Here is a 21,976-nt window from a genome sequence, read left to right as displayed (position 1 = left end):
ATGGGGAACGTGGTGCTCCGTCCGATGTTTATCTCAGTCTCCTCTCCCGTGCACTTGGTAACTGCTGCCTGGCCCACCGTAGGTACTCAATAAATATTATCTTGGGGACCTGAGACCTCGTGTCTCTCCCCCACCTCTTCTGTTGCCCCCAACTCTCGCTCTCCCACTTTCCTGACGCTTCCAACCCCCAGCCTCTGGAGCCCCCGCCTGGAGACGTTGATGGAACAGAGGGGGTTGGAAGGGAAACAGTCACGACGTGGTTTTTATTTGGAATCAGTAACGGGAACCGGAGCACGTACTCCCGTCCCTCGCTCCCCATTCGGAGTCCAGGTGTCCAGCAACCAAGCCGGCTAACGGGGTGGGACGCAAGTCGCCGGGTCCCATTCCCTTCCCCCGTGACTCCCACCACCCCAGGAACTCGGAGTGAGGGCTGCCGAGTGGCTCTTTCGGGGAAGGTGAATCCTTTCCCGAGAGGCTGCCCTAGAGCTCCCAACCCACAGTTGCAGCCTTGTCCCTCATCTTCCTCTGCTCCCTGGACCGGTTGAGGGGTGGAGAGTGGAGCGGGGGTGGGATATAGCGGGAAAACGGCTGAAAACGAATCTGTTCCTTAGGCAACCACCTTCTTCGGATCCCGGAGGTGGCTCCGGCAGCAGGGAGAGGAGCAGGTCAGGCTGGGTCCCCCTTCTAGACTGCGAGCCCGTCGTTGGGTAGGGATTGTCTCTATCTGTTGCCGAACTGTACTTTCCAAGCGCTTAGTAGAGTGCTCTGCACACAGTAAGCGCTCAATAAATACGACTGAATGAATAAGAACCGTTTCCCTTCTTCCCCGCTCAGGCCCCACTGGTCCCAGGCACTCCATCCACCCTCTCCCTCCTATCTCTTCGCTCGGCTCTGCTCTTGGTCAGGTGGACAGAGCACTCCCCTGGGAATCAGGAGACCCCCCCCGCCCCCTCCCCCCCCCGCCCCGTTCTGGTCCTATATTTGTCTGCAGCGGGCTAACGTGGATGAAGCCCGCTCACGCTCTCTGCACTGTGCCGCGCCCCGGCCCGACTACTTGCTCGTTGCACTCTGGGCCCCCGCGGGAATACCACTGGCCGGGAGGGAGCCGGCGAACCAGGCTGCACAATTTTTTTGCCAATGTTCTCAGGCTGGCAGGCCGAGGGTCAAGGCTCGGCCGCTCTTCCTGACGGGAGCCTCCATCCTCCCCCATCCGCTCTCCCGCTTCGCCCCAGCTCGCGCTCCCCGCTCCTCCCCGGCTCGCTTTCTCGATGGGTCCTGCCGACGACAACCTTCCTCGCTCACACGTGACAGATCCCATCTATCTCCACAGCCCTTCTGAAACCCCGCCTCCACCGGGCCTACCCCGGTTTACTTCCCTTCTCTCCGGGCCACGGCCTCATCTCGGCACGTGTGCACTAACGACCGTTCACGGTACTTTTTGTATATTGTCGTTTTATGCACGCCGGGCACTTCTTCCTATTTGCCCGTCTCCTCCAAAAGACTCTAAGCTCCTGCTGGAGTGTCTCCCACCTCCCGAACTCTCCCAACTGCTAAGGAGGATGCTCTGCACACAGGAGGTGCCCGATAAATAAATACCGATTGACCGATGGGCAAAGGAGGCTGCCCTTTGGCACTCTGCACCGCACCACCCTTTCCGCTGCAGACGTCTGCTTCTTAGCCCCAGGAGTCGCCCCAATTTGAGCCCAGCCCTGACCCCGCGACAAACGTACGAGGAAGCCGTGCCCTCTCTCCCCAGAACTCCACCAGTCAGCAGAGACCTCCGGACGGGTCTCTCCCACCTGCTCCAGAACCTCGAGGCCTACTTTCCCCTCTTCCTTTCAGGCGGGAGGTCCCCACCGGGTCCCGCCCTCCGCTCCGCTGCCTCCCGTCACGGCCCCGAGACGGACACCCGGGGCGTCCCGAGAGACCTCGGTGGCTTTGTACGGCGACGAACGAGAAAGAGAAAGGGAGGGGGGGGCTGCTAAAGGAATTCCGCCTCGGCGGGTTTCCCCAGGTCCCGAACGAAGTCCGAGCCGAGCCCGAAGTCCTCCCTGTACTCGGGCCCCTTATAGGGCCTCTCTCCCCGGTGAGTCCTCTGGTGCTGGATCAGATTCGAGCTCCGAGCGAAGGCCTTGCCGCAGTCCAGGCAGACGTAGGGCTTCTCCCCGGAGTGGGCCGCCCGGTGGATCAGGAGGTGGGAGCTCTGGCTGAAACGCTTCCCACAGTCCCCGCACGCGTAGGGCCTCTCCCCGACGTGGGTTCTCTGGTGGCGGAGAAGATTGGAGCCGTCCACGAAGCTCTTCCCGCAGTCGGGGCACTTGTAGGGCTTCTCTCCCGTGTGAGAGCGCTGGTGCTTGACGAGCTTGGAGCTGTGAAAGAAGCTCTTCCCGCAGTCGGGGCACCCGAAGGGTTTCTCCCCGGTGTGCGTGCGCCGATGGTCGGTGAACTGGGAGTGCTCGCCGAAGCCCCGGCCGCAGTCGGGGCACTTGAAGGGCTTCTCCCCGTTGTGGGTCCTCTGGTGGCGGAGGCAGTCGGAGCTGTTGGTGAAGCTCTTCCCGCAGTCGGGGCAGGTGTAGGGTCTCTCCCCGGTGTGGGACCGCTGGTGTTTGAGGAGGTAGGAGCTCCGGCCGAAACTGTCCCCACACCAGCTGCACTTATAGGGCTTCTCGCCGGTGTGCGAGCGCTGGTGCTGGATCAGGTTGGAGCTCAGGCTGAAGGACTTCCCGCAGTCCGGGCACTTGTAGGGCTTCTCCCCGGTGTGGGTCCTCTGGTGCTGGATCAGGTTGGAGCTCACGCTGAAGTTCTTCCCGCACTCCCCGCAGGTGTAGGGCTTCTCCCCGGTGTGGGTCCGCCGGTGCTTCACCAGGTCCGAGCTGCGGCCGAAGCCCTCCCCGCAGTCGGGGCACTTGTGGGGCTTGTGGCCCGTGTGGCTTCTGCGGTGCTGGATCAGGTTGGAGCTCAGGCTGAAGCAGCGCCCGCACTCCGGGCACGGGTAAGGTTTCTCGCCCGTGTGAGTGCGGTGGTGTTTGACCAGGTCCGAGCCCCTCCGGAAGCCCTTCCCGCACTCGGGGCAGCGGTAGGGTTTCTCTCCCGGGTGGGTGCCCTGATGCCGGATGAGATCCGGAAGGCGAAGGACGTCTTCTCCGCACTCGGGGCACCTGTAGGACTCGGTTCCCCCGAACGCTAAGCGCTGGGGGGCGGGCCTGCCCTCCCGGCCGCCCTGCGGCCACTCTCCGCACGGCTTCTCTCTCCCCTTCGCCCTCTCCCAGTCTCGTCGCTGCTCCGACCACCGGGGAAAGTTGCCCTCGGGAAGCTTCGCCAAGGAGATCCCTCTCGGAAATCCCGCCAGCCCGAGGCCGCGGGGCACGTCCCCCGCGGGCGCCGCCGGCGGGCCCTCGTCCGTCCCTTCTCGCCGAAAATCCTCCGCGCGTCCGGGCCCGGCTCCTGCGGAAGTCGGTGAATCAGTCAACTGTACTCACTCAGCGCTCACAGCGTGCAGAGCGCTGCATCGAGTCCCTGGGACAGTACGATGCAACAGTAAGCAGACATTCCCTGTCCACAACGAGTTAACGGTCTAGAGGACAGACGTTAATATAAATGCACAAATTACAGAGACGTCCAAAAGTCGTGTGTGTGTGTGAGGACGAATGAATGGAGCAAGTCAGGGTGACCCAGAGGGGAGCAGGAGAAGGGGACAGGAGGGTTTATTCAGGGAAGGCTTCTTGGAGGAGACGCGCCTTCCAGAAAGAAAAGGAGAATCCAGACTCCATCTGCTCCCAGGCCTTAGGTGGCCCTCACCTCCCGCCCCTCCCCTGGGTTGGGGCGTCTCTCGGGTTGCCCCTCTCCCGGGGACTCTGGGTTCGTCGTCTCCCTCCTTTCCCCCCGCACCCTGGGGCGGGGCGGAGGGTGGCAGGTGGGGAGGGACGCAGGGGACCCCGAGGAGGGGACCGGCCGGCCCCCCGAAACCGCGAGCCTGATCCGATGGGGCGTGGCTTAGTAGAAAGACGGTTTGGGAGTCGGTGGTCGTGGGTTCTAATCCCGGCTCTGCCACTTGCCGGCTGTGAGACTTTGGGCAAACCACTTAACTATTCTTTGCCTCAGTTCCCTCATCTGCAGAATGGGGATTAAGACTGTGAGCCCCACGTGGGACAACCTGATTACCTTCTATCTATCTCGGGGCTTAGAACAGCGCTTGGCACCTAGTAAGCGCCTGAAAGACACCATGATTATTCATTCCATCGTATTTATTGAGCGCTTACTGTGTGCAGAGCTGGACTAAGCGCTTGGAATGTACAATCCGGCAACCGACAGAGACAATCCCTGCCCAACAACGGGCTCACGGACTAAAAGGTTATTATTATTACTAATATTATGGGGCGGGCTCAGGTCCCCAGATGCTCTGGTGGCGGACCAGGGCAGGGGCCCGGGTGTCTCCCCCGCGGGGGTGGGATTTAAAAGCAATAATAATAACAATGACGGCTTTTGTTAAGTGTTACTATGTGCTATGTCCTAAGTGCTGGTGGGGGGGGAGGAGAATGCAATAATGATAATAATAATGTTGGTATTTGTTAAGCGCTTACTATGTGCCAAGCACTGTTCTAAGCGCTGGGGCATATACAAGGTAATCAGGTTTTCCCACGTGGGACTCACAGTCCCCATTTTCCAGATGAGAGAACTGAGGCCCAGAGAAGTGAAGTGATTTGCCCAAAGTCACCCAGCTGACAAGCGACGGAGCCCACGACGACCTCTGACTCCCAAGCCCGGGCTCTTTCCGCTGAGCCCCGTTCCTTCCCCGCCTCAGTTCCCTCATCTGGAAAATGGGGAGGAAGACTGTGAGCCTCACGTGGGGCAACCTGTATCTCCCCCAGCGCTTAGAACAGTGCTCTGCACATAGTAAGCGCTCAACAAATACCAACATTATGATGATTCCCCAGGGTAATGAGGGGTCCCCCGTGGGGCTCCCTGACTTAATCCCCGTTTTCCAGAGGAGGTCACTGAGGCCCAGAGAAGGGAAGTGCCTTGCCCCCAAGTCACCCAGCTGACAAACGGCGGGGTGGGGATCACAATAATAATGTTGGTATTTGTTAAGCGCTGACTATGTGCAGAGCACTGTTCTAAGCGCTGGGGGAGATGCAGGGTCATCAGGTGGTCCCACGGGAGGCTCCCAGTCTTCATCCCCATTTGGCAGCTGAGGTCACTGAGGCCCAGAGAAGTGACCAGCTGGCCAGTGGCAGAGCTGGGATTCGAACCCACGACCTCCGAATCCCAAGCCCGGGCTGGGAAGCAGCGTGGCTCCGTGGAGAGAGCCAGGGCTTGGGAGTCAGAGGTCGTGGGTTCGAATCCCGGCTCTGCCACTTGCCAGCTGGGTGGCTGCGGGTGAGTCACTTCGCTTCTCTGGGGCTCAGTTCCCTCATCTGGAAAATGGGGACTAAGACTATGAGCCTCAGGTGGTTCTATTTAGTTGCCATTGTTTTTATGAGATGTTCCTCCCCTTGACTCTATTTATTGCCATTGTTCTTGTCTGTTCTTGCCTCAGTTCCCTCATCTGTAAAATGGGGATTAAGACCGTGAGCCCCAGGTGGCACAACCTGAGTCCCCTGTGTCTGCCCCAGTGCTTAGAACAGTGCTCGGCACATAGTAAGCGTTTAACAAAAGACCAAATCTGTCCCCTTCGTGCGCCCGTCAAACGGCAGGGCCTGTCTCTATCTGTTGCCGACTTGTTCATTCCAAGCGCTTCGTCCAGCGCTCCGCACATAGTTAGCGCTCAATAAATACGACGGAATGAATGAATGCAGGCTGGTAGACCTCAGCGCTTAGAACAGTGCTCCGCACCTAGTAAGCGCTTAACAAATACCAACATTATTATTAAATGTTACTAAAGCACTGTGCTTAGTAAGCGCTTCATAATAATAATGTTGGTATTTGTTAAGCGCTTACTAGGTGCGGAGCACTGTTCTAAGCGCTGGGGGAGATACAGGGTCATCAGGTGGTCCCACCTGGGGCTCCCAGTCTTAATCCCCCTTTGACAGATGAGGTCACTGAGGCACAGGCAAGTGAAGTAATCGTGTTGGTGTTTGTTAAGCGCTTACTATATGCAGAGCACTGTTCTAAGCGCTGGGGTAAACACAGGGGAATCGGGTTGTCCCACGTGGGGCTCCCAGTCTTCATCCCCATTTTACAGATGAGGGAACTGAGGCACGGAGAAGCGAAGTGACCTGCCCACAGCCCCACAGCTGCCAAGTGGCAGAGCTGGGATTCGAACTCATGAGCCCTAGACTCCAAAGCCCGTGCTCTTTCCACCGCGCCGCGCCGACTTGCCCACCGTCCCCCGGCTGACAAGTGGCGGGGCCGGGATTCGAACCCGGCACCTCCTGCCTCCGAAGGCCGGGGCTCTTCCCCCTGAGCCACGCTTAACACATACCGACTTTATTCTTATGGTTCCCGGGCTACCTCCGCCGTCACTCACCGCGCCGGGGAGGAGGCCGGGCAGGGGGGTCCCGCTGGGAGAGGCAGCCGGCTCGGGGCTGGGGCGGCATGACGAGGTCGGGCGGTGCAGCGAGGAGGGCCAAGCCCAGGGCACCATTCCCGGCATGCTCCTCTTCTCCTGCCAAGGGGCGCCCCGGAGGCTTCTGGGAAGAAGAGTTCTCCCGCCCGGCCGGCCGGACTACAACTCCCACAATCCCCCTCGGCCAGGGAGCGCCCCTCCCGGCCTGCCCCGCGGCCCCCCGCCCCCCGCGCCTGCGCCCGAGGGAGGCCCGGCTCCTCCCCAGGCCCGGCCGCCCCCGTGGAGAGCGCGCGTCATGAGGCGGCGCGTAGGGCCCCGCCCCTCCCCTCCCGGCCGCCCGCCCCCCCCCCCCCCGCCCCGTCGGGACGGCGGCGAGGGGGCGGGGCCTCAGGCCCAGGCCAAGATGGCGGCGGCGAAAGCCACCCCCACGGACTCGCTGTCGTTCTGCCTGGAGCAGCTGGCGGGAGCGGCCGGGGCCGACGCGGGCGGGGGGAAGGGGCCGGCGGCCGACGGAGCCCCCCTGGGCCGCGCGCTGCTGGCGCTCCGCACGCGCCACGTCAAGGCGACGGGCGGGATCGAGCGCTTCCGGGCGCGAGGCGGGCTCCGCCCCCTGCTGGCGCTGCTGCGGCAAGCCGCCGCCGGCCCCGCCCCCCCGCCGCCCCGCCCCGCCCCCGCCCCCGCCCCCGCCCCCGCCGCGTCGCCGGCCGCCGCCCCGCCCCGCCCGCCCGACGCCCCCGCCGCTTCCCCTGCGGAGCCCGCGGAGGCCTCGTCTTCCACCAAGCCGTCCCCGCCGCCGCCGCCGCCGCCGCCGCCGCCAGTGCGCCTGCGCAAGACGCTCGACTTGGCTCTGAGCATTCTGGCCAACTGCTGTACCCAGGAGCCCTGCAGGGCCGAAGTGCGCAGGCTCGGAGGCATCCGCTCCCTCGGTGAGTGCGCCCGGGACGCACGCGCACCCGCTCGCTCGTCCATCCAGGCAGTCATTCACTCGTTCATTCATCCAGTCATTCACCCATTCACTCACTCATCCAGTCAGTCATTCACTCATTCACTCACTCATCCAGTCAGTCATTCACTCACTCATTCATCCAGTCAGTCATTCACTCATTCATCCAATCAGCCATTCACTCATTCGCTCACTCATCCAGTCAGTCATTCACTCACTCACTCATCCATCCAGTCAGTCATTCACTCATTCACTCACTCATCCAGTCAGTCATTCACTCATCCACTCATTCATCCAGTCAGGCATTCACTCATCCACTCATTCATCCAGTCAGTCATTCACCCATTCATCCAGTCAGGCATTCACCCATTCACTCACTCATCCAGTCAGTCATTCACTCAGTCACTCATTCATCCAGTCAGTCATTCACTCATTCATCCAGTCCGTCATTCACCCATTCACTCACTCATCCAGTCAGTCATTCACTCATTCACTCACTCATCCAGTCAGTCATTCACTCACTCATTCATCTAGTCAGTCATTCACTCATTCATCCAATCAGCCATTCACTCATTCACTCACTCATCCAGTCAGTCATTCACTCACTCACTCATTCATCCAGTCAGTCATTCACCCATTCACTCACTCATCCAGTCAGTCATTCATTCACTCATTCAGTCATTATTCATTTGCTCACTCATTCGGTCATTCTCATTCAGTCATTGTCATCCATTCTCATTCATTCGATTCATTCACGCAGTCACTCATTCATCCAGTCAGTCTGTCATTCGCTCACTCATTCACTCATTATTCATTCACTCAGTCATTCACTTGCTCATTCACTCACTGGTTCAGTCATTCATTCTTACTCATTCATGTGATTCATTCATTCACTCAGTCACTCATTCATCTAATCAGTCTGTCATTCACTCAGTCATTCACTCTTATTCATTCACTCATTCATTCACTTGCTCAGTCATTCATTCATGCGAGTCATTCATTCATTCATTTTTCATTCCCTCACTCACTCACTGTCATTCAGACATTCATTTGCTCATTGACTCATTCACTCATTCGTTGACTCATTCACTCATTCACTCAGTCATTATTCATTCACTCAGTCATTCATTGGATTCATTCATTCATTCACTCATTCATTTAATTTATTGATTCATTCACATATTCATTAATTCATTCACACATTCATTTGATTCATTCACTTGTGTATTCACTCACTCATTCACACATTAATTAATTCATTCACACACTCATTCTTTTAATTCATTCATTCACTCATTTAATTCATTCACTCATTTGATTCATTCATTCATACACATTCAGTTCATTCACTCATTCGTTAGCTCACACATCCACTCACTCATTCATCATTCATTCAGTAATTCACCCACTCATGCATTCATTCATGCATACATTCATTCATTCGCTCATTCATTTAATTCATTCACTCATTCAGTCAGTCATTCGCTCAGTTATTCATTCAGTCATTCATTTAATTCATTCACTCATTCATTCAGTCATTCATTGAGTCATTCATTCTTGCACTCATTCATTCGTTACTCATTCAGTCAGTCATTCATTCGCTCATTCATTTAATTCATTTGCTCATCCATTCATTCAGTCATTCATTCTTGCACTCATTCATTCATTATTCATTCACTCATTCAGTCATCCATTCTTGCACTCATTTATTCATCATTCAGGCATTCATTCGCTCATTCATTTAATTCATTTGCTCATTCATTTGTTCACTCATTCATTCAGTCATTCATTCTTGCACTCATTCATTCATTATTCATTCACTCATTCAGTCAGTCATTCACTCATTCATTCAGTCATTCAATCACTCACTCAATCCCATTTATTAAGCCCTTACTGCGAGCAGAGCTCTGCACCAAGCCCTTGGGAAAGTCCTGGCTGACCACTCATTTTCTTTTGTCATCCGTCTCCCCCCTTCTTGACTTTGACCCCACTGTGGGGCAGGAATGGTCTCCATCCCTTCAATCGTATTTATTGAGCGCTTACCACGTGCAGAGTACTGGACTAAGCGCTTCGAATGTTCCACTGGGCAACAGATAGAGACAATCCCCACACCATCAAGGGGCTCACAGTCTAAACCAGGGAGACAGACAGCAAAACAAAATAAGAAGTCAGGATCAATACCAACAAGATAAGTAGAATCATAGATATAGACACATCATTAATATAATAGAGTAATAATATATGCAGATATACACAAGTGCTGTGGGTCGGGGAAGGGGGAAGAGCAGAGGGAGAGAGTACGGGGAATGAAGAGGGGTGGAGGGGCAAAGGGAAAGGGAGGGCTCAGTCTGGGAAGGCCTCCTGGAGGAGGTGAGCTCTCAGTAGGGCTTTGAAGGGGGAAGAGAGTTAGTTTGGCAGAGCTGAGGAGGGAGGGCGTTCCAGAAAAATACGGAACGCGTCACAAATTTACATGTCACCCATTGCCGAATGGTACATTCCCAGCGCTTAGTATATAGTACTCTGCACACAGTAAGCACTCAATAAATATGATTGAATGAATGAATGAACGAATGAAAGTACACTACAAACAATAATTAGAGAAGCAGTGCGGCTCAGTGGAAAGAGCACGGGCTTGGGAGTCAGAGGTCCTGGGTTCTAATCCCGGCTCCACCACTTGTCAGCTGTGTGACTTTGGTTATGTCATTTCAGTTCTCTGTACCTCAGTTACCTCATCTGTAAAATGGGGGTTGAGACTGTGAGCCCCACCTGAGATAACCTGATTACCTTCTATCTACTCCCAGTGCTTAGAACATTCATTCAATAGTATTTATTGAGCGCTTACTATGTGCAGAGCACTGTACTAAGCGCTTGGGATGAACAAGTCGGCAACAGAGAGAGACCGTCCCTGCCGTTTGACGGGCTTACAGTCTAATCGGGGGAGACGGACAGACGAGAACGATGGCGATAAATAGAGTCGAGGGGAAGAACATCTCGTAAAAACAATGGCAACTAAATAGAATCGAGGCGATGTACAATTCATTAACAAAATAAATAGGGTAACGAAAATATATACAGTCGAGCGGACGAGTACAGTGCTGTGGGGATGGGAAGGGAGAGGTGGAGGAGCGGAGGGAAAAGGGGAAAAAGAGGGTTTAGCTGCGGAGAGGTAAAGGGGGGATGGCAGAGGGAGTAGAGGGGGAAGAGGAGCTCAGTCTGGGAAGGCCTCTTGGAGGAGGTGAGTTTTAAGTAGGGTTTCGAAGAGGGAAAGAGAATCAGTTTGGCGGAGGTGAGGAGGGAGGGCATTCCGGGACCGCGGGAGGACGTGACCCGGGGGTCGACGGCGGGATGGGCGAGACCGAGGGACGGCGAGGAGGTGGGCGGCGGAGGAGCGGAGCGTGCGGGGTGGGCGGTAGAAAGAGAGAAGGGAGGAGAGGTAGGAAGGGGCAAGGTGATGGAGAGCCTCGAAGCCTAGAGTGAGGAGTTTTTGTTTGGAGCGGAGGTCGATAGGCAACCACTGGAGTTGTTTAAGAAGGGGAGTGACAGGCCCAGATCGTTTCTGCGGGAAGATGAGCCGGGCAGCGGAGTGAAGAATAGACCGGAGCGGGGCGAGAGAGGAGGAAGGGAGGTCAGAGAGAAGGCTGACACAGTAGTCTAGCCGGGATATAACGAGAGGCACATAGTAAGTGCTCAACAAATGCCATTATTATTATTATTAATAAGCAGAAACATTCCCTTCCCACAATGAGATTACAGTCCAGAGGGGGGAGACAGGCATCAATACAAATAAACACATTAATCATCATAATGATAATAATAATGGTATTTGTTAAGCACTTACTATGTGTCAAACACTGTTCTAAGCACTGGGGTAGATACAAGAAGCAGCTTGAGAAGCAGTGTGACTCAGTGGAAAGTACATGGGCTTGGGAGTCAGAGATCATGGGTTCTAATCCCGGCTCCGTCACTTGTCAGCTGTGTGACTCTGGGCAAGTCACTTCACTTCTCTGTGCCTCAGTGACCTCATCTGTAAAATGGGGATTAAGACTGGGATCCCCACATGGGACAACCTGATCACTTTGTATTCCCCCCACCACTTAGAACCATGCTTTGCACATAGTAAGTGCTCTATAAATGCTATTATTATTATTATTATTATTATTATACCAGGTAATCAGGTTGTTGCACTTGGGGCTCTCAGTCTTAATCCCCATTTTACGGATGAGGTAATTGAGGCACAGAGAGGTTAAGTGATAGCCCAAGGTCACACAGCAGACAAGTGGCGGAGTCAGGATTAGAACCCATGACCTCTGACTCCCAAGCCTAGGCTCTTTTCATTGAGCCACACTGCTCCTCTCTACCAAATGATGGTATTTGTTAGTAGCTTACTACTACTACTACCAATAATGGTATTTGTTAAGCGCTTACTATGTGCCAAGCACTGTTCTAAGCGCTGGGGTAGTTACCAGGTGATCACGTGAGGCTCACAGACATCATCCCCATTTGACAGATGAGGGAACCGAGGCGCAGGGAAGAGAAGTGGCTCTCCCAAGGTAACACAGCCGACAAAGCAGCGTGGCTCACTGGAAAGAGCACGGGCTTTGGAGTCAGAGGTCATAGGTTCAAACCCCGGCTCTGCCACTTGCCAGCTGTGTGACTTTGGGCAAGTCACTTAACTTCTCGGTGCCTCAGTTCCCTCATCTGTAAAATGGGGATTAAGACTGTGAGCCCCACGTGGGACAACCTGATTCCCCTATGTCTACAATATCGCCAAGATCCGCCCTTTCCTCTCCACCCAAACGGCTACCTTACTATTACGGGCTCTCGTTATATCCCGGCAAGACTACCGTGTCAGCCTTCTCTCTGACCTCCCTTCCTCCTCTCTCGCCCCGCTCCGGTCTATTCTTCACTCCGCTGCCCGGCTCATCTTCCCGCAGAAACGATCTGGGCATGTCACTCCCCTTCTTAAACAACTCCAGTGGTTGCCTATCGACCTCCGCTCCAAACAAAAACTCCTCACTCTAGGCTTCGAGGCTCTCCATCACCTTGCCCCTTCCTACCTCTCCTCCCTTCTCTCTTTCTACCGCCCACCCCGCACGCTCCGCTCCTCCGCCGCCCACCTCCTCGCCGTCCCTCGGTCTCGCCCATCCCGCCGTCGACCCCCGGGTCACGTCCTCCCGCGGTCCCGGAACGCCCTCCCTCCTCACCTCCGCCAAACTGATTCTCTTTCCCTCTTCAAAACCCTACTTAAAACTCACCTCCTCCAAGAGGCCTTCCCAGACTGAGCTCCTCTTCTCCCTCTACTCCCTCTGCCATCCCCCCTTTACCTCTCCGCAGCTAAAGCCTCATTTTCCCCTTTTCCCTCTGCTCCTCCACCTCTCCCTTCCCATCCCCACAGCACTGTACTCGTCCGCTCAACTGTATATATTTTCGTTACCCTATTTATTTTGTTAATGAATTGTACATCGCCTCGATTCTATTTAGTTGCCATGGTTTTTACGAGATGTTCTTCCCCTCGACGCTGTTTATCGCCATCGTTCTCGTCTGTCCGTCTCCCCCGATTAGACCGTAAGCCCGTCAAACGGCAGGGACTGTCTCTATCTGTTGCCGACTTGTTCATCCCAAGCGCTTAGTACAGTGCTCTGCACATAGTAAGTGCTCAATAAATACTATTGAATGAATGAATATGTCTACCCCAGCGCTTAGAACAGTGCTCGGCACATAGTAAGCGCTTAACAAATACCAACATTATTATTATTATTATTAAGTGGCGGAGGCGGGATTAGAACCCACGTCCTCCAGCTCCCAAGCCCGGGCTCTTTCCACTGAGCCACACTGCTTCTGTAATGAAAGATATGTACATAAGCGTTCTGTCCCCTCCTCCCTTTTCCTCCCTCCTGCCGCCCTCCTTGAATTTAAAACGTTGGGGGCCGCGAAGCCTAGTGAAGTTTGACAAGTCCCCAAAAAGTCCCCTCCCAAGGATGACATCGTGGTTTGGGAGAGACCCTGCCTCCACTCAGAAAGGAAAACTATTTCCTGTGAATCAGGCTTCAATCCTATTCATTCAGTCATATTTATTGAGCACGTAATAAATGTGCAGGGAACTGTACTGAGCGCTTGGGAGAGTCCAGTACAACAATGTGCAAACACATTCCCTGCCCACACCGTCTACAGTCTTAATGTCTCTCTCCCCCGCTAGACTGTAAGCTCGTTGTGGGCAGGGAATGTGTCCTTTCATTGTTATATTGTGCTCTCCAAAGGATTAGTTCAGTGCTCGGCACACAGTGAGCACTTAATAAATACGAATGAATTGAATCCTTGATGTCGCAGATAACGCGCTGCTTTCCGAGCTCTACCAGGATTGTCTTTTTGGGGGGAAGCAGCGTGTTGCGAGAGAAAGAGCCAGGTCCTGGGAGTAAGAGGACCTGGGTTCTAATCCAGACTCTGCCACACGTCTGCTGGGTGACCGGGAATGTCACTTCACTTCTCTGTGCCTCAATTTAGTTTAGAACCCTCAAAAATGGGGGTTCAGTACCCGTTCTTCCGCCTCCTTAGACTGTGAGCCCCAGATGGGACGGGAACTCTGCCTGACCTGATTAACTTGATCTACCCCAGTGCTTAGACCGGTGCTCGACATAAAGTAAGCGCTTAACAAATACCAATATTATTATGTCTTTTGGTCTAGGTCCCCTTGGGCTGTCAATTCCTTCTAGTGATGTCACAGTACAGTTTTGTGATTTAACAGATTATCTCTTGGTTGCCTTCAAAAGACACTGGATTTAAGGATTGACTCAGCAGCCCCCAGTCAAGCAGGGGTATTTATTGAGCACTCATTTGTGTGTGGAGCACTTTACTCAGTTCTTGAAGGAGTATAATACAGTAGAGTCGGTAGATACAACCCCTGCCCATAAGGAGCTTACTATCTGGAGGGAGAGACGGACGGGAAAATAAATTACAGATAGGGGTAAGGATATGTAACCAAGTATAATACTGTAGAATTGGTAGCCCCCAATCAGTCAGTGGAATTTATTGAGCACTCTTGGTGTTTGGAGAACTTTACTCAGCTCTTGGAGGAGTAAAATACAGTAGAAATGGTAGACACAACCCCTTATCTTATAAGGAGCTTATCTTATCTTTCAGAGAGAGATAGGCATTAAAATGAATTCTATATAGGGTAAATGGCTGGCAATAAAGATGATGATGATATCTGTTAATAATAATAATAATAATGTTGGTATTTGTAAGCGCTTACTATGTGCAGAGCACTGTTCTAAGCACTGGGGTAGACACAGGGGAATCAGGTTGTCCCACGTGGGGCTCACGGTCTTAATCCCCATTTTACAGATGAGGTAACTGAGGCACAGAGAAGTTAAGTGACTTGCCCACAGTCACACAGCTGACAAGTGGCCGAGCTGGGATTCGAACCAATGACCTCCGACTCCAAAGCCCGTGCTCTTTCCACTGAGCCACGCTGCTTCTCCGGCATTTACTATGTGCCAAGCACTGTTCTAAGCACCGGGGTAGTTGCAAGGTAATCAGGTTGTCCCACGTGGGGCTCACGGTCTTCATCCCCGTTTTACAGACGAGGTAACCGAGGCACAGAAAAGTTAAGCGACTTGCCCAAGGCCACACAGCAGACGAGTGGCGGAGCCGGGATGAGAACCTATGACCCCTGACTCCCAAGCCCGGGCTCTTGCCACTGAGCCACGCTGCTTCTCTCTAAGTGCTTTGAGGGTTGGGGTGGGTATCAAGTGCCTAAAGGCAGAGCAACCTGTTAAGTGCTTGGAAGAATCCAGTAGAACTGGGAGACATGATTCATTCATTCATTCACTAGTATTTATTGAGCGCTTACTATGGGCAGAGCACTGTACTAAGCGCTTGGAATGGACAGATCGGTAACAGATAGAGACGGTCCCTGCCCTTTGATGGGCTTACAGTCCCTGCTCATCTCCAGGATTTCTCTTCTTGTCTCCCCCTCCCCGATTCCTTTCCCCGCAGTGAACATCCTGCAATGCATAAGGACCGACAGCATCCAGAATCGCACAGCCCGAGCCCTGGGGAATCTGGCCATGGAGCCTGCTTGCTGTGCGGACATCCACCTGGCCGGTGAGGCCGGGGCCCGGGGGGCGGCGCGGGGGGCCAGGCCGGCCAGCCGGGGGTTGGGAAAGGCGGCCGAGGCTGGAGAGCAGAGCAGGTGGTCCCTACGGAGGGGTGAGGGAAAAGGAGGAAGAAGTGGCACGTGGCTTGGTGGAAAGAGCCCCGGCTTGGGAGTCAGGGGTCGTGAGTTCCAATCCCGGCTCCGCCACTTTTCGGCTCTGTGACTCTGGGCAAGTCACGTCGCTTCTCTGTGCCTCGGTTACCTCATCTGGAAAACGGAGATTAAGGTTGGGGGCCCCACGTGGGACAATCGGATTGCCTTGTGTCTCCCCCAGCGCTTAGAACGGTGCTTGGCACGTAGCGCTTAACAGATTCCATCATTATTATTAGAGCCCAGTCCCGGGGTTTGGGAGACCTGGGTTCTAATCCCGGCTCTGCCATTTGCCCACTCCGTGACCGTGGACCAGTCGTTTCTCTGAGCCTCACTTTCGTCAGCTATAAAATGGGGATCGAATCCTTGTTGTCCCCCTCTGGCTTAGATTATCAATCCCCCGAGGGACAGGGACTGTGCCCAGACTACTTAGATGGCTCCTCCCCCAGCGCTTAGTTCAGTGCTCAGCACCGGGTAACCGGCGCCCAGTGACGGCGATGATGGTTCGAAGAGTGAGGCCCGGCGGAGGACGGGGGCCCGGGCGCGGAAGGGGAGCGTCAGCTCTCCGGCGGTGCCCGACTCTTCTCGCCCGCAGCCGCCGTGCCCTTGCTGGTGGAGACCCTGACCTCCTCTCAGGACCCCCAGTGCCTCCAGAGCGTGGTCCGCGCCCTCCGCAACCTGGCGGACTCGCCCCAGCACCGCCTGGCCTTAGCCCAGCAAGGGGCCGTGCGGCCGCTGGCGGAGCTCCTGGCCGCCACCTCGGACCTCCCGCTGACCTGCGCCCTGACTCGGGCCCTCCTGGAGCTGAGCAGGGGCTGCTCCCGGGCGTGCGCGGAGCAGCTGAGCCTGGGGGGTGGCTTGAGCCCGCTGGTCAACCTGGCCACCCACCCCAAGCGGGCTGTGCGGGAGGCGGCCATCTTGACCCTGGCCAATCTCTGCGCCCAGGGCCTGGTCCGGCCGGCCCTGGGCAACGCCGGCGGCGTGGAGGTGCTGCTGCGGGAGCTGCGGAGGAGGCGGGGGCCCGACGGGACGTCCCCGGCCTCCCAGCAGCCCCTGGTGCGGGCCGTCTGCCTCCTGTGTCGGGAGTCCATCAACCGGCTCCGGCTGCGGGAGGGTGGGGGCCTGGAGCTGCTCATGTCTCTGCTGAGAGACCCCCGGGCGGGGGCCTCTCACCCTCGGGTGGTGGCCGCCCTGGTCGGCTTCCTGTATGACACGGGGGCCCTGGGCCGGCTCCAGGCCCTGGGCCTGGTCCCGCTGCTGGCCGGGCAGCTTGGGGGCGAAGTGGGGGACGAAGAAGAGGAGGGACGCGAAGCCGCCTCCTGGGATTTCCCTGAGGAGCGGACGCCTGGGCCTGCCGAGGCCGGAAGCTTCCGGAGCCTCCGGTAAGCCGCTGCTCCAGTCTCCCGTCTCCTCACCTTCCAGACCTCTCTGTTCCCCCCCGCCACCTCCCCCTTCCCTTCTCTCCTCCCTCCTTCTCTCCCCCGTCCCCTACGCCCTCCAACCCCTGATTTCACGCACCACGTCGGGCCCCTCGGGGAAACCCTCTGCCCTGCGCCGGTGTGGCCGAGTTCCCCCGGGCGACGGATTGGTCGGCCGGGCCCCTGCAGCCTGTCGACCGTCCGTCCGTCCTTCTGTCTGTCTGTCGGTCCCTCCCCCTCGTTCTCCCCTCCCCGTCGTCAGGTCTTGGCTCATCTCAGAAGGCTATGCTGCCGGCCCCGAGGACATCTCCCCCGACTGGTCTCCGGAGCACTGCCCCCTGCCCGACTCCTCCGAACCGCCCGCCCTCCCCGCCCGACCCCTTCAGTCCCGTCGCTCCCGCGAGGGCTCCTCCCCGATCCTTCCCCAGACTCCAACTTCGGCCACAAAGAGCCGAGTGTCTCCCGATCCCCGGGCTCCCAGCCCCTCCCTGTTGCCCCAGGAGTCCCCCAGCCCCTCCCAGTTGGCCTCCAGCTCTTCCCAGCTGCTTCCCGGGGTCTCTCGGGAGACCGGCGGACCTTCCCGTGACATCCTTAGCCCTCTCCGGTCCCCGCGGCACCCCCCTAGCCTGCCCAGTCCCCCCGCAGAACCCCCCGCCTCACCCAAGGAGGCCAGAAACCTTTCCCAGAAACCCCAAGGACGGGGCGAAGAACCGTGGGGGAGGGAAGGGCCGGCGCTGCTGCTCCTGTCTCGCTTCTCCCAGGCCCCCGACCCGAGCGGGGCGCTGGTGACCGGGCCGGCACTGCAGGGCCTGCTGGGCTACGTGACGGGGGCCCCCGGCCCCCCGAACCCCCGGGCCTTGCGCATCCTGTCTCGCTTGACCTGCAACCCCGCCTGCCTGGAGGCCTTCGTCCGCAGCTACGGAGCCGCCCTGATCAGGGCCTGGCTGGTTCTGGGCATCGCCCCCGAGGAGCGGGGGGCGCCCGGGACCACGGCCACCGCCGACCCCGGGGCCCGACCGGGCGGCCGGAGGCACAGGGAGCTCGGTGAGTTTAGGGCTCGCCCGGGGTCGGGGACCCCCAGGGGCTGCTTTCCCGGCTTCCGCTTCCCCTCTGGGAACCCAGACGCCCCCCCCCCCCCAGCTCTCGTCATCTCCACACCCCTCCGGCCCGCCCTCCCTCCCGCCTCCATTCCTGCTTCTCTCCCAGGACGCAGGCAGCCTGCCACCGTCCTGACTTGCCCCCCCTCAGTGTGAATGTCGACTGACTGACTCCCAGAACCCAGGTACCCTGCCCTCCCGCCCTCCCGCCCTCTTTCCGCTCTCCCGCCTCCCCTCGGCGGCGCCCGGGCCTCCTGACCCTCCCGCTCCCTCTCAGGAGAAATGCTGCTCCAGAACCTGACCGTCCAGGCCGAGTCGCCCTTCGGGGTGGGCGCCCTCACCCACCTGCTGCTCTCGGGGACCCAGGAAGACCGAGTGGCTTGCGCCTTGACCCTGCCCTTCATCTGCAAGTGAGAGGGGGTCGTGGAGGCTCGGGAGAGGGAGCCGGAGGAGCCCGGCGTGGGAGGGGAGGAGGTTGAAGGGAGCAGGGGTAGACCCTGGGAGGAGGACCGAAGGGGACCACCGACTCTCAGAGGCAAAGGCGGGCCGAGGAGCCTCCCCGCCATCCCACCCTGACCTCTTTTTCCCGCCCTGTGTCTTCCTCCAGGAAGCCTTCCCTCTGGCGTCGCCTGCTCCTGGACCAGGGTGGCCTGCGCCACCTTCTGATGGCCCTGCCCCGCCCCGCGCCCCATCCCCTCTTCCTCTTCTTCGCGGCCGACTCTCTCTCTTGCCTCCAGCGCTTGGTCTCCGGCTCGACCGGTCCCTCCCCCGCGGGCCTCCTCTCTCCGGCTCCCGGCCCGCCCGATCTCTCCCCCCCGGCCTCCGACCCCGGCCCTCCGGCCTCCCCTTGCCTCTACCTCCCCCTGACGGGCTCCACGCCCTCCCGCCCGCCCGACCTCCACTTCCTCCTGGACTGCGGGCTCCGCCTGCCGGCCCTCCGGGCCTCGGCCGCGGCCGCCTCCCCGTTCTTCCGGGCCCTGCTGCTGGGGGGCTTCGCCGAGGCGCGGCTGGCCCTGGTCCCTCTGCGGGGCCTGTCGCCGGGGGCGGCCCACCCCATCCTCCACCACCTGCACGGCTGCCGGGGCTGCGGCGCCACCGCCCGAGCGGTCCCCCCGGCCGGCAGTCCCCTGGCGGGCTCCGAGGTGGAGGAGGCCCTGGAGGCGGCCGGCCGCTTCCTCCTGCCCGACCTGGAGGAGGAGCTGGAGGAGGCCGTGGGCCGGGCGCGGCTGGGCCCCCGCGCCCCGCCCGAGGCGGCCGGCGAGGTCTTCCGGCTCGGGGGGCCCCGGCTGGCGGCCCGTTGCGCCCTCTGGACGCTGGGGCCCCGGCTGAGCCCCCGGGGGAGGGCCGCGGCCCTGGCCGGGCTGGTGGAGGCCGCGGGGGAGGACGCGGGGCCGCTGGCCGAGGCTCTGCTGGGGGCTGTGAACGAGGCCACGTAAGACCCTGCCCTTGCCGCTGGGGCCTGGGAACACGAGGCTTCGGAGACCGGGGCCTCGCTGCCCGAGGCGTGACGCCTCGGCCTAGGGCGAGGAGACCGGGCCCAACCCCTAATGGGACTCCTCAGGAAGTCATCTCCGGGCCACGGTGGAGTCTGACCCGGCAGTTGGCTCTGCGGGGGTCCGGAGCCCCGTCCTCGGGGGCAGCAGAAGAGGGGGGACCGGGCCACCTCCTGCAGCAAGGTTTTGTGCGGGTGGGAGAGCTGGGCGAGCGGGCCGGGATGGAAGAAGGGAGGAAGTAGAGGAACGGAGGGGAGAGGGGAGCATCTCCCCCTTTCCCCCTTCCCCCCGCCGACCTCCGCCGGCTCGAAGTGTCAGGGGCCCACCCTTCTGCTGAAGCGGGAACAGGTGTGGCCGGGAGCCGAGGCCTAGCGGGGGGCGAAGGGGAGAGGTGTGGGTACGGGGGTCAGTCACCCTGGACTGAGTGGCCCCGGGTCAAGAAAGAGCCTCTCGCCCCTGGCCGAGGGGGCGGTACCCTGGCCAGAGAGACCCTGTCCGGCCAGGGGTTAGCTGTGAAGACGGGGGAGAAAGCCAGCGAGCGCAGCTAAGGCTATTAAAGGCTCCCGAGCGTGGTCCTCCTGTGTCTGGGTCTCGTCTTCTTCACGCCCCCCCCCCCCACGCCCGGCTTGCTTTAGTGGAAAGAGCCCGGGGTTGGGAGTCAGAGGTCATGGGTTCTAATCCCGCTTCTGTCACTGGTCAACTGTGTGACTTCGGGCAAATCACTTACCTTCTCTGGGCCTCAGTTCCCTGGTCGGTTAAAGGGGGATGAAGTCCGTGGGCCTGGGTGGGACACCCTGATCACCTTGTACTACCCCAGCGCTTAGAACAGTGCCTCGCCCACAGTGAGCGCTTAACCAAGGCCATCATTATTATTACCCCACCCCCCACCCCCCGTTAGCGGTAAACAGTTTCGCTAGCCAGCAGGGCTCTGGGCTGGCCCCGCCTGGGCCCCGGGCCAGTGGCAGGCAGGGGACAGCCAGGTTGGCCAGCGCTCACCTTGCCGAATGGGGGGTCTGGCGGCTCTCCTCGTCTCCATCCCCTGACCCTGTCCACCCCTCCCGCCCAAGTCTTCCCCGTCCCCGCCTTCGCCCCTCCAGCTGCATCCCAACTGGGCGTCGAGCCCTCGTCGTCGGTGGGCTGGCGTTGGACCCCCCCCCCCGCCCTGCCGTCAGCTCTCCCAACGTGTCGGTCGCCCCCTCCTCTCCGGCCCCGTTCCTGGGTAGCACCCGGTGGGCAAGGCCAGCAGGGACCCGGGACCCCCTCCTTCCCCGTCCCCGGGGAGGGGCCGGGGTGCTGGGAAGAGGGGGAAGGAAGGCAGACCGTACTGGTCCAGAACCGGGTCCACGCCGCCCACAGCGCTATGGATGAGCCGGAAAAAGGCCCACACCGAACGGCATCATTTCTCCCCCTCGTCCCCCCACACCAGCAGGCGCCCCAAACCTAGCGCATCCGCTGCCCGAGACCAAGGGACCATGCGTCCGTGTGTGTGTCTTTGGCTGGGGTGTGTGCAGTGTGGGGTGGGTGTCTTTAGCAGGGGTTTGCGTAATGTGCTCTGTGTGTGTGTGTGTTTGGCTGGGGTGTGAGTTTCGCGTGTGTGTTCCTTTAGGGGGTGTGCGGTGTCGTGTGTGTGTGTGTAGTTTGGTGTATGTGTGTCTTTGAGGTGTGTGCAGTGTGGTGTGTGGCTTTAGCAGGGCTGTGTGTAGTGTGTTCTGAGTGTGTGTGTCTTTGGCTAGGGTGTGCGCGGCGTAGTGTGTCTTTGGCTGGGGTTTGTGCAGTGTCGTGTGGGTGCCAGGCTGGAGTGGGTGCAGTGTGTTTGTTGGGTGTGAGGTGTGTTTAATACTGCTAATAATTGGGGAGGCAGCGTGGCTCAGCGGCAAGAGCCCGGGCTTCGGAGTCAGAGGTCACGAGTTCGACTCCCGGCTCTGCCACCCGTCAGCTGGGTGACGGTGGGCGAGTCACTTCACTTCTCTGGGCCTCAGTTCCCTCGTCTGGAAAATGGGGATGAACTGTGAGCCTCACGCGGGCCCACCTGATGAGCCCGTATCTCCCCCAGCGCGCTGCACAGAGTGAGCGCTTAACAGATCCCAACATTCTTATTGTTATTAATAATTGACGGTATTTGTGAAGCGCTGTCTGTGTGCCGGGGGCTGTACTAAGCGCCGGGGTGGCTATACGCAAATGGGGTTGGGCACGGGCCTCGTCCCCCATGGGGCTCGGCTGGGCTCTGTGCAGTGTCTGGCTTCGGGGTGGGTACAATCTGCTCGCTCTGGGGGGG

At 58.5% G+C, this 21,976-nt stretch overlaps 2 protein-coding genes across 3 annotated transcripts; one reads left to right on the top strand and one right to left on the bottom strand.

Annotated features, from left to right (window-relative positions):
* Positions 1 to 234: 234 nt before the first annotated feature.
* LOC100092689 (zinc finger protein 501) lies at positions 235 to 6,713 on the bottom strand. Of its 2 annotated transcripts, none has more exons than XM_029057690.2 (2): positions 6,467 to 6,713; positions 235 to 3,444 (listed from the first exon to the last, which is right to left on the bottom strand). In XM_029057690.2, the coding sequence occupies exons 1-2, from the start codon at positions 6,534 to 6,536 to the stop codon at positions 1,982 to 1,984; spliced, it is 1,533 nt and encodes a 510-aa protein (XP_028913523.1). In that variant the 5' UTR covers positions 6,537 to 6,713; the 3' UTR covers positions 235 to 1,981. The 2 variants fall into 2 exon arrangements, 1 of the variants encoding a protein (XP_028913523.1); XR_003756802.1 differs by having other exon boundaries at positions 3,368 to 3,444; positions 6,422 to 6,554.
* A 181-nt stretch (positions 6,714 to 6,894) lies between these two features.
* On the top strand, positions 6,895 to 20,276 carry ARMC5 (armadillo repeat containing 5). The gene is made up of 6 exons (XM_029057669.1): positions 6,895 to 7,431; positions 15,444 to 15,551; positions 16,289 to 17,075; positions 17,374 to 18,155; positions 18,486 to 18,618; positions 18,816 to 20,276. Exons 1-6 carry the CDS (start codon positions 6,909 to 6,911, stop codon positions 19,642 to 19,644), a joined length of 3,162 nt encoding a protein of 1,053 aa, XP_028913502.1. The 5' UTR covers positions 6,895 to 6,908; the 3' UTR covers positions 19,645 to 20,276.
* The last annotated feature ends 1,700 nt before the right edge of the window (positions 20,277 to 21,976 follow it).

Source organism: Ornithorhynchus anatinus, chromosome 2, assembly GCF_004115215.2.
Source record: "Ornithorhynchus anatinus isolate Pmale09 chromosome 2, mOrnAna1.pri.v4, whole genome shotgun sequence".
NCBI classification, from domain to species: Eukaryota; Metazoa; Chordata; class Mammalia; order Monotremata; family Ornithorhynchidae; genus Ornithorhynchus; species Ornithorhynchus anatinus.
The sequence above is the reverse complement of the archived record's forward strand: the minus strand, read 5'-3'. Positions and strand labels throughout refer to the sequence as shown.